This window comes from Carassius auratus, chromosome 22 (assembly GCF_003368295.1).
Source record: "Carassius auratus strain Wakin chromosome 22, ASM336829v1, whole genome shotgun sequence".
NCBI classification, from domain to species: domain Eukaryota; kingdom Metazoa; phylum Chordata; class Actinopteri; order Cypriniformes; family Cyprinidae; genus Carassius; species Carassius auratus.
This window is the reverse complement of record NC_039264.1, coordinates 22,313,763-22,329,497: the sequence shown is the minus strand read 5'-3', so window position 1 is coordinate 22,329,497 and position 15,735 is coordinate 22,313,763. Positions and strand designations below refer to the sequence as shown.

The window sequence follows — 15,735 nt, the reverse complement described above, 5'->3', positions numbered from 1 at the left end:
TGCAGGAAGGCTTCTTCAGCCTGTTGTGTATGTCGACAGGCAGGTCTGAGCGAGGTGCTGCCACATTAAACAGTCCCCCACCAGGCTGCTTTGTTTCATACCGCTGCTTTACTCTGGGGTGCAGCTTTCCCACAGCACAAGTCCATCACTGCCAGAGAATACTGATGCAGCACGTCTGTCTCAGCGCACACACAAACACACACACACACTCAGAAACATGTGTGCAACATACAAAGCCTCTAAGCCACAAGCAACTGGCAAAAAACCTGTGCTAGTAAAAATAATCCTGCAACGCAATTATCCCAGCACGCGTCCTTCACACCAAAGGCCAGGAGGAACACAAACAGTCAGACAAGCTAATTAAGCCATCCGCGCCTCGTTCTTTCACGATGGTACAGGCCGAGCCTATTCAAGGAGGACAGCGTATTGTCAGCGGCTCTTCTGAAATGGCCTGAATTCATCATTTAATATAAAAAAAAAAAAAAAAAAATACAACAACAGGGAAATAAAGGAATATGTATCACCTATGTGCACGTTTTTTTCCTTGTCCTCTCCACGTATGCTTTTCAGTCCAGAAAGGTGTTTGAAGACCTATTTGTGATGCTAATGAGCAGTTATGCCATCAATAACCAAGACATCTGTTTGGTATTGTGTGCACTACTATTCCTACCTGCAGAAATGAACACTGAATTTGTCGATGCCTATATATAAAATATTCAGCACAATTTTATTGATCGAAGATTATCCATCATCATTGTTAAAGCAAAAAAATCACAAATACAATAGATTATATTATATAATAGACAATAGATTATATTTTATTTACTAACATTACATATTACTTTTGAATATTGATTTAATTGCTTAGGCAAGAATTGCAAAAACTACATTTATTTGAAGATTTTCTTCATTCAAATTATATTTTTGTTTCATATATGTATATATGCATGTGTGTGTGTAAAATTAGAAGTAAAACAATAGATAAAATAGTGCTGATTGCATAAAAGTTTGCTTATATATATATATATATACACACACACACAAATAAATATACACAGTACACATACATATATTATGTTAAACTCATTTTGAAATGTGATTAATTGCAATTAATTGACAGCACTAGTATTAAATATACAAAAATTTACTATAGAATCAGTCTAGTATATAATATAGGTTATAAAAATAGGTATAAATTATATTATAAAATATATCAGGTATAATAAAATAAAAATAGAAAATAAAATAGGTATAAGTTATACATTTATGTATATGCTAATGCTAGAAGGCAGATTCAAACTTTCACAAGTATACAAGCTTGAGAAGTCTTTCTTAAATCCATTTTTTATCTTAGCATGACAAAAAAGGTAGCTTGCAATAAGTTTTTCGTCATGCATGCATGAGCGTGCAGGGGATAAATGGTGAAGTGGGCCTTTTCCCATGCACGTATGTGTGTGTGTGTGTGTGTGAAGAAACAGAGTTTATTTAATGAGCAAGATGTGGGACAACAGGGATTATCCGCCGCGTTGAGGGATTTGGGGAGGGAAAGATGGAGGTCTGTCCTGCTCACTCGAGCAGACTTAATAAATCTGCTCCGAACGCTCCACCCAAAACATCAGGTCGAGGGCAAAACACACACACACACACACACACATTGGTGTGCATACGTTTCTGTGCCAACTCTAGCTTCTTTTTCCAGCCATTACTGCAACAATGGCTTTCAGAAGCGACTCCTTGAAAAGCCACAATCAATGGCGCACTCCAATTCACAAATCCCCACCATTATGACATCACTCGTCTGGATCTGGATTCAACAAACAAAATGGAGGACAAAACGCTATTAAACGTAATCAGACGCACAAAGAAGTCAGATATGGTTGCAGGTAACATTCATGCAATGTTAAATCAACATAACAGCTGGATCCGTTTGGGATGTGTGGGGTTAAATCCATAATCCCTGCTTTAAACTTTTTTGTCGGGTCTTAATACTCTAATTAAGGAAAAAATTTCACCAATATTGTTAGATGACCTTGAAAAGGTCTTTCCTTGCAGGAATCAAAAGGCTGCATGTGCGGCTACACCGAGGTGGACAACTGAAGTCATGAAGCGTTCAGGCTGGTCAGAGTAAATACCTTCTGTGTAAAGTCTGGTCAAAAGTCGTTGCTATGGAGTCACAGCACCATGGCAAAAGAGTAGCACCAACTACAACCGGGCTCACATTTTCACATGTTCCCTGTCGGGCATTCATTATCAGCAGAAAAGGAGCCGTTCAGTTCACTACCTCAGCTCAAACACCTGAAAAATATGATTTATATATTGCTGGATGAGATTTTTATCCAACAATTGGTCTAACGCATAGGAGTTTCAGATGTTCAAGTCAATGTGACATCAAAATTGACCCTATTTATTTCTTTAGTACAAAAGTGAAGAGTGAAGTCAGACATACAAGAGTTCACAATTAAAAATATAGGTTAAAACTAGGGATGTCAAATTTCGATTATTTCCATGATCGATCGTCGTTTAAATTAACGATCAATTAATCGATTAATCGTTAACCATAATACTGCAAAATGCGTCTATTGCAGGCACGCAGTCAGCGGTATGACAGGATGTGCAAAAGCCACACACACACACAAAACGCTCTCACTTGAATTAAAGAGGTTTTAGTCTGAATAAAATGCTAGTAGCAGGATTATAAAATGAATAGATGCGATTATGATCATTTGATAAAATGAAGAGAGCGCGCCATACTTTTGAGGTCATTTTACTTTGTTGACAGTTTCCAATCCCGCACGGAGAACGCTGAACGCGCCTCTTTAAACGGTTTTGTTGTGCTCGTTGTTGTATTTTAAAGCACAATTGCAATGTTTTCAACTGACATTATTGTATAAAATTATCCGAAATGTGGAGCGCGTGTGACTGCGCTGCACATTAAGTGAACTACATCGGCGCTGCTGCACCAAAACACAGTTGCTCACATTAATTTGATCCTGCTGGATTCTGTCCTAGAAAATGTCCGATTTTTAAAAATCCGGCATACAGCGCATTAGATCGTGACAGTGCATGCGTGCAGACGAGGATGAGCGAGCGCGGATTTGGCTAGATTTATTTGGAGGTTATTGCTCATGTCTCATTCGGCACAAATCGAAATGTTTCCATATTCGCAATGTATTTGAATGTTAAACTATTATTTATAATGTAAACTAGGCTTGTACTTAACACGCATTCGCATATAGACGGAAAAGATGATCCTCTTCATATGAGCAAAAACGTCCTTGCCATAACAGCAGAGTGGACCGGTATACTACGGTCTATTTAAACTGACCAGTGTAACCTTTTAATGTTTAGTTGACATTTTATTTTGATAATGAACAGACTGCGATGTAAGTTTGAATCGCTAGAATGTGCAGCAGGCTCCGGGGCGATCGAAACAGCTGAGACATTAAAAAAATATATAGCCTATATTTTCCGCAGAAGTGTTTACTTTCATTTGTGCACACTCACAATAAAAACAGAAGATTTGTGCTCTTGTAAAATAAAGCAAACAAACAGAATGCGTTGTCATCCTTTTTTTTTTTTTTTTTTTTTGTGAATTTATGGAGCGCCCACACTTCTGTTTTAAATCCGTTAATCTTAATTAGCCTATTTAAGTCGGATATATTTCGCATTGCCTATTTAAAAAAAAAAAAACAAAAAAAAACATGAAAACAAATTGTTATTTTTATGTTGGGCCTATTACTTAGTAGGCTATAAATTTTCCTTAAAGCATCCCATTTTGTCCCAGGGCTTAGAACCTGTGCCCTAGTCAGGTCCATGCAGAAACTTGTGAACGATGCTCGGCGTCACCGTTTAGTGACAGCAGTGAATGCTCCAGGAATGTGTCGGTCACAGCGCCTATTAATCGCTGTTTTGAATCCAGCAATTATTTATTTAGAAATGATAAGATCTGATTATGACAAGTGTGGTATAAAAGCTTTGTTTATTAGAGGAATAATATGTTAACTGGAAAATGTTAGATCGCGAACATGCTTTTGGACCCCATAGTCTTCATTTACGCGGCTTTGTTCTGGTTTGCCGGTTGGTCGCGAATTTCCACAAATTCAGTATATTTAGGCATCGTTTCTTTTCCTAAATCTTCATAGTCTAACCCTCTAATTTCCCAGGTTTATTTTATTATCTTTCGCTTTTAATAACTGTTTTCGCATCTCTTACTGTGGTAAACATGGGAAGGGAAATTAAAGATTTCATGAATTAAGAATTCGTTCGATTTATTAATTTGTTCCCTTATTTCACTTAAATCATGGGTTATTTAGGGAACAAAATTAATGAAACATGGACAATTGCCACATTAATAATTCGTAGGAATGAATTAACAAGTTGTAGGAATGAATAGACTACCTGTCCTGTCACTGTGTCCCGCAGCCCTGCAAAGCGCACGATATAAAACAGTTATCTGATGAAATGATTAGGAACTACATTTCTATTGCATTTAATGTTGAAGAACTTTTATGTTGTTTCTATTTTAATGTACTTTAAAGTTTAAATCACATTAAAAGCTTAATTTGTACATTGTGAATGAATGATGATGCTTTTATATATCGTCACCGTCACTCACAGCCGCTCGCACGTGTTGAGTGCGCATGAGCCGCACGCAGCCCAACATTGAATCGGTTAACCGACCATCGATAGCCTTAATCGATTGCATCTCTTATCGACAATTAATCGATCATCGATTAATCGTTGACATCCCTAGTTAAAACGAGTGTAAAGTTCTTTAAAAGGAACTCTTAATATTAATATCGCTTTCACATGATGTCGAAAAAGTTATTTTGGAAAAAAGATTTTCAAGGATAATTGAAATGTCAGGTTTTTTAGCTATCAAGTAAAGTGCAATGGCATTTTCAATTTTATTTGTCAAGGTCAAAAGTCTTTTTTTACAAATATAAAAAGTATTAATAATAATAAAAAAAAATCCTTCAGTTTTTTTCATGCCACATGACATTTTACAAACTATAATAACCCTGCCTTCTCATTAAAAGGTCAAATTATGTTAATTATATTTTATATTATGCCAAATTAGAGACTTTGTGAACTAAGAATTGTGCAAAAATTTTACTCTTGAAAAGAAAACCTTTTTTTCCATCATTGACCCATATGTTTCTGTACTAATTGTTCACGGTTAATCACTGCAAGTCAATTTTCAAAAAACTGCTCCACCTCCCAAATGACTTTCCTTTCTGTATGACATCACCAAGTCCACTTTACACAAGCCAATCAAGAGCCTCCCTGCATTTCTGCTTACAGAAAATTCAGCTTCACTCAAAAAAATATGCTATTTTTTGATGCAAAATGAGTTGTGGATGCCATTTATGTTGATTTTTAAAAAGGGGCAGCGATTAAACGTTACAAAATAATTCTGCAAAGCAAACCAAATCATGTTGCTCAGCGGCATCTAATTCATTTCCAGCCATACGCCTTTAATCAAGAGCGGCTAATCAAAATATCTGTCATATTAGCTCATTAATCAGCAACAGCCTGCAAGAAACTTAACATGTAACGAGTTATTGCATTCAAACCGGTCTAGGAATACACTTTTAATGACTTCCAGCGTTAGTTAGGTTGATTATGAAGCGACTGGCTGTGTGTAACTCGATCCATAAACGAGTTCATAAGCAGCGATACTACAGACTCTCTCTACTCTGTCTAAAAGATCAAGGTAGTGCGCAAAACACACCTCGTATTCGCTGCAGGGAAAAAACATCTTGCACAATGCAAATTCATGTCATTACAGATTTACACCTTGGGTTTTTTGGCAAAAGTCTTGCTGTTCTTACAACAACAAAACAAAAAAAAGAGAAAAAATAAATCCGCTTGTGTTCTTGAAAAAGTGAGATTGTAGTGTTAGTTATCATCAATTTTGGCACCCCATTGGCAAATTAGAAAAGATTAATAGAACCTGAAAAGATGTCAACGTAAACACGAATTTGATGCTTAAACATCATAAATTCATGCTCAGTTGTAAACTACAGAGTAATACACGTATATAAATGTGAATAACGTACCAGAATTAGGAGGTTTTGAGACTGAAGTTGCATATATTAATACACAATTCACCAACTGTTAAATGTCACAGGCGCACAACATCACACATTAGTGGATTTTACTGTAAAAACGTGTAGTTTATAAAACATAAAAGGTTAAAATGATGATTAATATTTAATCTTCGCGGTAAGTTTCAGCATACACGCACTTGCACGGATGCCTATGCTAAGCTCAAGACAGCTAACAACATCAACACAGCGCCAGGAAACCGCTCGATTTACACTCACCGAGTGCCTGGATTGTGGAAACATCATGTCAGTTTTGGTCTTCGGGGTCTTGCCTTCTCCTCTTCGAAGAACAGGGAAGCAGTTTGCTCAGCAGACGGTTATATTGGTGTGTGTTTTCTTTGTTCCGTCGCTAGCTGAGGCTCCTGGACAGCTACAGGCAGCTCGCGCTGCTGCTATGTAATAAAGCAGCCTGATGTGTGCCGCACTGAGCGCGCTCTTTAACACGCAGTCGGCATGGAGAAATAATGATCCGTGGGCGATTTGCTGGAATTTGTCGGATTGATATGGTGTCTTTCCTGTCCCCTTTCCACGTTGGGAATGAGCGCAGACAAGGGCTGGTGGTGTATCTCTCCTCGAGTGGCTGACTGAGCAAGAGATGAAGTGGAGTTTGGGAGCTGATAGCTACTGCTGCTGCTTTTTCTGTATGCATGCCATTTTTTATTATATATTTATATAAAATATAATTACACTAGTAAGTAATAATCGTTTTTCATCGAAACATACATTTAGATGAATAACAACTTTGCTACTATTAATTAACATAAAACCAGCACCAGTAAACAGAATATATACTGTATATATATATATATATATATATATATATATATATATATATATATATATATATATATATATAATATGTGTGTGTGAACTGATTAATTTTGTACAATTTAAATATGTAAAATGTATTAAAATCATTTTATATATATATATATATATATATATATATATATATATATATATATATATATATATATGTATGATATAAAAGTGGGAATACATGTAGTAAGTTAGAAATACAATTATATAAAACATTTTAATTATATATAAAATAATAAAATATTTGACACTTGTTCCTATTTATATAAATAGAAATACAATTATTTATAAAACTTTTTAATTCCTAACAATTTAAAAACAGCACCAGCAAACTATATTCTATAAATATTAATAAATATTCAGATATTTGTATGTATAGGATGTTTCATTATATTACCTATATTTAAAATATTTTATATTTCATGTTTTAATGTACATAAATATTAAATATTTTTTAATATGAAACTATCAAAACAGCATCAACAGCTCACACACACACACATATATATATATATGCAAATATTTAAAAAAAGAAATGTAATTAACATCAGCATCCACATCAATACAAATGACCGAACTCTGATTGGATTATTCTGCTCTATTAGAATGAACAAAGATTTTTAAAATATCTTCTTCACATTTCTGATGTTCAAATCTAGCCTCAACACTAAAAATAGCATGCATGTAATAAATATGCTGAAATGAGATTTAATGACATCTTTGTAGCTGAAGAAATATTAATACGATCCATGTGAGGCATAAGAATAATTTTGTCATGTATTTAACTCTTTATGACAAGAGAGGGTTATCATTACGACTGTCAGGACTCTTTACCTAGAACATGTTTTACGAGGAGGACCATCTACCTTATTCATTTTTCTTATAATAAAGTACAAATAAAAGCTCAACACGCATGCAAACATATAGGAACAAATTTTATTCCAATTTAAAATGGATATTTTTTTTCTTTAAAGGAGAAGGCTATGAAAGTCATTTTCATGTATGAATGAGGTTCAGGCAAAAGTGGTTGAAATGAAACATACAAAAAGAGAAATGTTTAAAATACTGTAAATGAACAATAATTAAGCCCCTTGTCAGCAGGGTTTCGCGTTAATACGGTTTCTCCTTTACCCGACCCTCTCCGCCGAAACAAACACATGCAATTAAAACGTCATTTCTTTTAAAAACAGCAGTTTGTCATCTTTAATCTTAAATACAGAATAAAACGGTCCTTTTCCTGTTGCGCATTTACCATAATCACATACTTAATGTTTATTTGTTTTTAAAAACCGGACCATAAAACACACAAGTCCTTTTTTAAATGATTTCCACAACATTGGCACTTATAAAGAGTCTGGCTCTACAAATGAAAGGGATTGGCACACTCAATATAGTACATCATTTACATTTGGTATGCTTTAAAAAAAAAAAAAAAAAAAAAAAAAAAAAAAAGAGAGAGAGCAACCAACCGAACAAGAAATACATTACAAAGTAATACAATACTTTGATTTTATACACCACTACACAAATGTTTATTTTAGCTGTTTTATCAAAAACAAATGTATTATATTAAAGTGTCCTACATACAAGTGTTCAGGTAATGCATCAACATCAGAAATAAAAAAAGAAAGAAAGATAGCTTCATATTGTAGGCATCCATCACGTCAGCGTGGACCCCAAGCGAAAGCGTCATTTCTATTCATTAGTGTGTGCATCTCTCAAGAGTACCAGGAACAAGTTTGGAGGAACAGATACGTCACATGAGTGGAGTTCGTTCCTTTACTGCAGAGTAGGTTCAGTGCATTAACCCCGGGAGGAAAAACATATCAAACTTAATCACAAGATGTTGAGAACGACTAAAAACAATCCCTTAAACATCAGCCGAACAGGATATCAAAGCTACTTATACCATCTGCACAACATATTCTGATGTTTTGTGAACTTAATTGGTACGAAATGACTAGCTGTAGTGTTTCTGTTTCTGATAAAGAACGGTGTTTCTCAGATTAGGCTTAGCCCTTCAAAATAAAAGCCGTATGTACAAAAGCTTGTGTTCAAAAAGGTCGTCGTAAAGTTGCAGGTCCACTACTTGTACAACAACGAAACAGTTTGAAACTGGTATATGATGACTGATAGTTTCATCCCACCCAAGTGAACAGTTTAAAATGATTGAAGTGTGAAGCCCCGCCCAGAAGAATGACGTATGCACATCTGGATGTTTGAAAAACTATAAACGAAACAAAAAAAGCAGCTTAACTGGCCTGGCACGGGAGGACTGTTTAGTTAAAGAAGAAGAAAATTTGCAATTTGGCAAACAATTCGTAAAATGCACTAAACGGTCCAAATGTATATGTAAAGACGGTTTATAGGATTAATTAAACGCAACAAAACTGCAAATATACAGGGAATATTGCGTATACGCCTTAAACTACACTTCCAAAGCAATTCATCACAAAAAAAAACAAAAATCCTCCTACAATACATTCAGTTACTAGTTAAAGAAATAATAAAATCGCGCCAATAAGTGACCATTGTGATTCAAATAATTTGCTTAATCATTACGTTAGATCTCGTGATTTTTTTTAATTATTTTTCACACATTCAGCTTTTCTCAAGTTGTTTCAATAATACGAACAAAGCCAATAAGACTGTACGAGTGCTAATGTGCGATAAATTCATAGCCAGTCGGCTGAAAAAAATCAAAATCGTAGATATGAGTAAACAGGACTCAAAAGCAACACAGTCACAGCCCCCGACACCAAACATGGCAAAGGGAAACGTGTGACATCACCGCCACCGAATACTTCATTCCTAAACATACAAAATCAAAACAGCTCATTCGAAGTCGTTTGATTTGCGGCAAGAAATAGCATACATTTTCTGAAGATCTCCGAAGGTGCTCCCTGAATGCACTGCAAGCTGAACCTACGGAAAACCGCGGCTCCCGCGGTGTCACCCGCGCTGTCCCTGATTCAGATACCCACTTCGGCGTACCTATTGCTCTATCGTCTTCATAGAGGCCTTTCATTCTCTGCCCACAATTAGCCCTTGTAATGAAAAGTATGAAAACTCACCTGAATTACATCATAAAGACCCCCCCCCCCAAAAAAAAAGCCAGCTAGCTATGAAATCCAAACAGCTAAATCGAACGAGAACTAAGATATGGTTCTACGAAACCGAGAGCGAACTCTCAAGAAACAACGCAAGCAGAGGCCAGTGAAGAATTCAACCACTGATAAAGTTCGCTTTCCTATTTGCATAAAGCCATGTTGATAAAATGGAAATTCAACTCTCCATTTTCAAGCATTTCAAATATTCCAAAAAAAAAAAAAAAAAAACAGATCGTTGATAATCGATTAAGGAAATATCAAAAAGAAAAGATCACTTGCCAATGGATTTGTTTTTTTTTACAGCAGAAGAGACTCAAAAATTTAGTTGGAAAATGAGTCCGACTAATTACATATCTGGTCCATAAATTACATAAATAAAACAAACTAAATCGATTTCACCCTAAAGAGCACTTTTGCTTTGAGTTCCAAGTGATTCTATGAATATTTAAATCGCTAGATACTGAATGTGATACGGAGTAAATTATGAATGAATCGGCTACAAAAGGTGTTTAATTTGATTCCTTCGGTCAAAGATTTAAAACTGATGTGACGAAGCATGTAAACAAATCACGATCTTTCGGTAAATATCTCTGAATACTAGCTGGATCCCTTTAATTATACGGATTAAACACCCAATACTGGCAAAACATCAGACTGGAGGAAACCGTTCGCTGCCTGAATGATAAATTTAGCGGATACACAAGCGAACCGGGTCGTTTTTAGAATATTTCGGGAAAGCAATTTGAGCGTTTTTGAAAAAAAAAAAAAAAACTAGAAAAAAAAAAAACTGGTGGCTTTCATTAGTCATTACGAAAAAAATAATAATAATAATTTCACATGGTGTGTGCCATCTCTTCTCCAGTAGTGATGGGAAATCTCAATACATCACTCCTAAAATAGTATTGAATCAAATCACCTCCACCTCTAGTGTTACAGCATGTGATTGCACAACGAACACCTGGTTGAATTCAGCGATGCAAGGTGAAGTCCTTCAAGAATGTCGCCCTTACGGACGATCCACCGAGTGTTTCCGTTAAGTTCGTACCTCAGTTTCATTCAGGTAGAGCCCACCTACAGCCCATCTACAGAGCAAACGAATGCTCCTTGTCATCAGGCACCGGTTTAACGGCCCAGCCTTCGTGTTCGAGGAAGATTAGATGATAAAGCTATGAGCTGGAGGGGTCGACACTCAGAAAGAGAGGAGAAAACGGCCAAAGAAAAGGACTATGTGAAGATCCAGTGCCCAAAGGGGGTGAAGGTGTGTTTCTGTGTGTGAGGGGTGTAGTGCTTTCGGCCGTGTGTGGGCTGCAGGTGTCTCGCTCTCGTTCGATCTCTCGCTCACACTAGGTTGTACTCTTTGAGGTTGTGCTGCAGGATGGTGTCCTTGACCGCCGCGAAGACGAAGCGGATGTTTTCGGTGTCTGTGGCGCAGGTGAAGTGCGAGTAGATGATCTTGTCGCTGTCTGGGTTCAGGTCCACGAACATCTTCAGGATGAACTCGCGGCCCGCCTGGGCGTCCCTCTGCGGACCTGTGAGTGGGTAAATGAGAGTTTGGAGACCAAACAGGCTGTGGAGGTGTATTTGGAAGTGGATGCAGTTCACAAGTCTACCACATGGTGTCAGAGTAGGCTTCATTTGAAACCTGTGAAAAGGCCGTTACCGTCAAATTCAGGGAAGTAGTCCACCAGGTGAGAGTACATGATCTTCTCCTCCAGAAGGTCCTTCTTGTTCAGGAACAGAATGACTGAAGAGTTCTGGAACCAGGGATAGGTGATGATTGTGCGAAACAGCGCCTTGCTTTCCTCCATGCGATTCTGCAGAAGTCAGAAACAAAGATATCATGATAAAAGCTTCGACTGCACCGAAAACTAATGCAGATGACTAATGCTGAAGAACCTCTATGAATGATTTATGTATTTACATATATACTCCGTTATATTGCTCAATTATAATGCACAGTTTCCAGATAAAATCCCTATAAGTAGATACTAATAATAAGTGAAATTTACATTTATAAATGTGTAATGAAAGAAAAATATTTACTTTTACACATTATAAAACAAATATCTAATACTAATAGTAGAAAATAGATTTACATTACAAAAATCTATAAAATATAATCAAAATACATCAAAAATGTATAATAAATAAATTAAAAATAATAAATGTGCATTATTAATTTGAATATATCTAAATTATAAATATAATTATTACAACTAGGAATAACACTAATATTAATAATTTAAAATGATTAAATAAATTAATTTTGATATACATATTAAAAAAAAAATGAAATTGCTAATACAACTAATAAATAAATTAAAATGTATAAATATAATTAAACATGTAAATAGTTTGTAAATGTACATTATATCCATTTTAATCTTTTAGACATTATAAAAAACAAATGCAATAAAAAAATACACAAACTACAATAACAGTTTTAATTCTAATTAAAAATAAATGTAAAATAAGAGTAACAATAATCACCTCATTGTCAGATTCCACAAGGACCTGGTCGTATTCGCTCAAAGCAACCAGGAACATGATAGACGTGACGTTCTCAAAGCAGTGGATCCACTTCCTGCGCTCGGATCGTTGCCCTCCGACATCCACCATCCTGAGACAGAGGTGACAAAGTATGAATACACATAAAAAGACTGCTTTGATGATTATGATGACTATGAAAAAGCCTGTGCCAGTGTTGTGTACGCTATTGAGATCCTGAACTGAAATGACTTTAAATTCATCCTAAAACTAAGCTACATACACATTCGGTCAATTCTGAAACAGATTTGCAACATTTTCATTGGAAATGGGCTACTAGATATCTATTTATCAAATCAAATTAGATCTAGAGGCCCTGCAATGCCACCAGAAATGAATGAGTACTTAAGCATGGAAACCACTTCTCATACAAAATTAGATGCATCTCAAAAATCACATGTCTGTTATCATCGTTATATTAACATTTTGGCAGAAAAATCTTGAGGTTAATTGCATTACATCTGGAATTCATTCTCACATGCATGCACAAATTAGGTCGTGACAATTTTGTGGTTTCCAGGTATCAACCGTTTAGATAAAACTCTGACTTGTGCGTTTCTAACATGAACTGAACAAGACCAGCTCAAAACATGAAAGCAGAGGTTCATTTAATACAGAAACGGGGCAATAAGCAGGTAATTCTGATTTCATCGTGCCACAGATCTACGGTCACGTATGGAGCCGGTCGTCTTCAGTTCTGGTAAAATGGTGACATTGTAAGCGGTGAATTTCACAAAGGAACCAAAACTAACACACAAACATTCAGAGACGCCACAAACAAAAAGAGAACTGCAGAGTTTCAGATGCATGCTGGGATTAGTAACATCCAAGAAAAACGGACAGGACGGACAGGTGAATGAATGAGTGATGAAAAAGCGTGTTGGCACTGTATTAGTAAAGCCCTGAGACAGAGAGAAAAACAGATACACAACTGTACAACTGCATGTCGGGGCCCAACAACACAATCATTCACAACGCAAATATTGATTATGAACTAAAATACATTCTTGGGCCTTGGAAGGTCATGAACAAAAATTAATACGATGACAGTTTTTTGGCAAACCTCATTGAAACAAAAAGTTTTTAAAATACTTTTCATACTAGTCTGACAAGTCCAGAAACATATCCGATATTTCATTAGATTTTATTTTTTTTAACATGCCTCGACAAGTACACTAACTTTTGAAAAAACTTTTTTTTTCCCTATTTGGCTTGCTATGATTAATACAATTTTCTATTTTTTTTTTTTTTTTTTTTATAAACTGATCATTATCAATAAATATTAAATACTTTTATTTATTTCTTTGTTGTTTACGTTATCAGTTTTAAATACATCAAACTACTACTAATACTATTATATAGATTTATAGAGCTTTATCCTATTATATAGCTTTACACAATCTTTTTCTATATTTATAATAGGTACATTTTTCTTGTTTTTCTTTTAATTTAGTACGTTTTGGAAATTTTATAGCATGTTTGCCATTTTTATTAATTTTAACAACTATAGTTTTTTATAGTTTTTCATCAAGTTAAAGGAAAATGAAAAATGTTAACGTGGCAACTAGCTGACTTTTAAAGTAAAAAAATAAATAAAATACCTTTAGTTTCCCCCTGCCTAGAGTTGAAGAAACACCCATATGTAACTATTTTTCATTAAAGTGATCCAAATAATGTGGTTTCATGTTCTAGGTGTTGCATTAAAGCAGGTTAATGTCTAAACGTTTTTAATTTTTTTAATTTTCTGAGAGTGGAAATGTATTAAAAGAATCCAGGCCATTCCCAGTTCAACAGTCAGGTAATGCTCACTGCTCCTAAATGAACGGAAATCTACGGAGACAAACTCACTGGAGATTCCAGCTAAAACAGAAGGGAATAATCAAAGCAATTTTTAACTGTGCCATTTCCCCCCCATCACACCTGTACTCGGGCTCAGTGAGGGAAAACATAAGAGAAGGCTTATTTTATGTAGGCAACACAGTCTCGTAGCCCAGTCTCTAGTGGCCAGGCGTAAAGCTTTGATAAATGGACTCCTTCAGGAGCTACAACCTAAAATAAAGCCACTTCAGCCAGCCTCCGTTCCTGCAGGAGGTACAGCTGACCTACTTACGAGGATAAGCTCTCTTACTCTGGAGGACGAGGTGCCGGAGATGAAGACAACTCCACCAGAATGTTTAAATGGCTGAGGTTGAGGAGTTTAGTGTGCAGCCATGTAAGTTACTCATCTAAAACTCTTCACCTGTATTTCATAACAACATCTATGGGTTTTCTGCATTCAGTAGTAGCAGTCACCTGAAACCACACGTGGCCTTAAAGGTGACATTACAGATCTACCTTGACATTTACCTGGAATGGGAACCTGCCACCTTCCAGAGAAGTTTTTGAAGTGCTTGTTTGTTTGTTTTAAATACCCAATAAACATTCACAAGAACGTTATTCGTACATGTCAAGCGTGGATCAAGAGGGAACCTTGTTGTAAGCGAAGTTATTTCTGGCGCCAGTGTGCGTAGGAGGGGTTTGACACGCTGGCTTCCAATCGATTCGCAGGCTTTTGTGATCACCTCTCTTCAGAGGCATTTTCTCTCATCTCAACTCTAAACAGGGGGTTGTGGAGGGCTTTTCGTTGCTGCATCACCTGCCGAGCAGTGGTTAGTAAACGTTCCCCCTTCACTGGGCCTGAGCTCAAACTCCTGCCTGTGTGGTAATGTTCTCGCATCTGCAATGGATTCTACTTTAAGGCCTTCAGTGGTAATGTTAAAAGATAAAATTGTGTCTGGTGCCGACTATTGTTTAAGAATTCTGACTGGTTTCATACAGTTTCTGTAGTATGGACTATTTATTTTATTATAAATAATTAATAATTAATTAAAATATAATTTTATAAAATATAAATAAGTCCAAAGGTAACATTTAAATTTTTCATTATGGAATTAATAACCATCGTCAAAACATTTAGTAAAGTAAGCTTGGTAACCGAAGAAAACATTGCTGGTTTTTAATAAATAAATAAACTTTACATTTAAATGCAAAATACTGGCATATATATTTAAATAAACACACTTTACAACATTTAAAAGGCAAATCAAAAGAAAGGATAAAAACTAATTTAAAAGGCAAAAAGAACTAAACAAAGACAAAAACAAAAGAAA

At 35.7% G+C, this 15,735-nt stretch overlaps 2 protein-coding genes across 4 annotated transcripts in view; both read right to left on the bottom strand.

Annotated features, from left to right (window-relative positions):
- The window catches only part of LOC113040040 (amino-terminal enhancer of split), a 28,483-nt gene extending 21,749 nt beyond the window's left edge, over positions 1-6,734 (bottom strand). Inside the window, exon 1 of one of the 2 annotated variants that reach the window (XM_026198261.1) lies at positions 6,330-6,734. In XM_026198261.1, the coding sequence (XP_026054046.1) occupies positions 6,330-6,356 (27 nt within the window). In that variant the 5' untranslated portion in view covers positions 6,357-6,734. The remainder of the gene's footprint in view (positions 1-6,329) is intronic. The other variant, XM_026198260.1, reaches the window with a different exon arrangement.
- A 1,113-nt stretch (positions 6,735-7,847) lies between these two features.
- The window catches only part of LOC113040036 (guanine nucleotide-binding protein G(q) subunit alpha-like), a 22,420-nt gene continuing 14,532 nt past the window's right edge, over positions 7,848-15,735 (bottom strand). The window contains exons 5-7 of one of the 2 annotated variants that reach the window (XM_026198255.1): positions 12,530-12,659; positions 11,700-11,853; positions 7,848-11,568 (exon numbers count right to left, since the gene is read on the bottom strand). In XM_026198255.1, coding sequence (XP_026054040.1) covers positions 11,378-11,568; positions 11,700-11,853; positions 12,530-12,659 — 475 coding nt within the window. In that variant the 3' untranslated portion in view covers positions 7,848-11,377. The remainder of the gene's footprint in view (positions 11,569-11,699; positions 11,854-12,529; positions 12,660-15,735) is intronic. The other variant, XM_026198256.1, reaches the window with a different exon arrangement.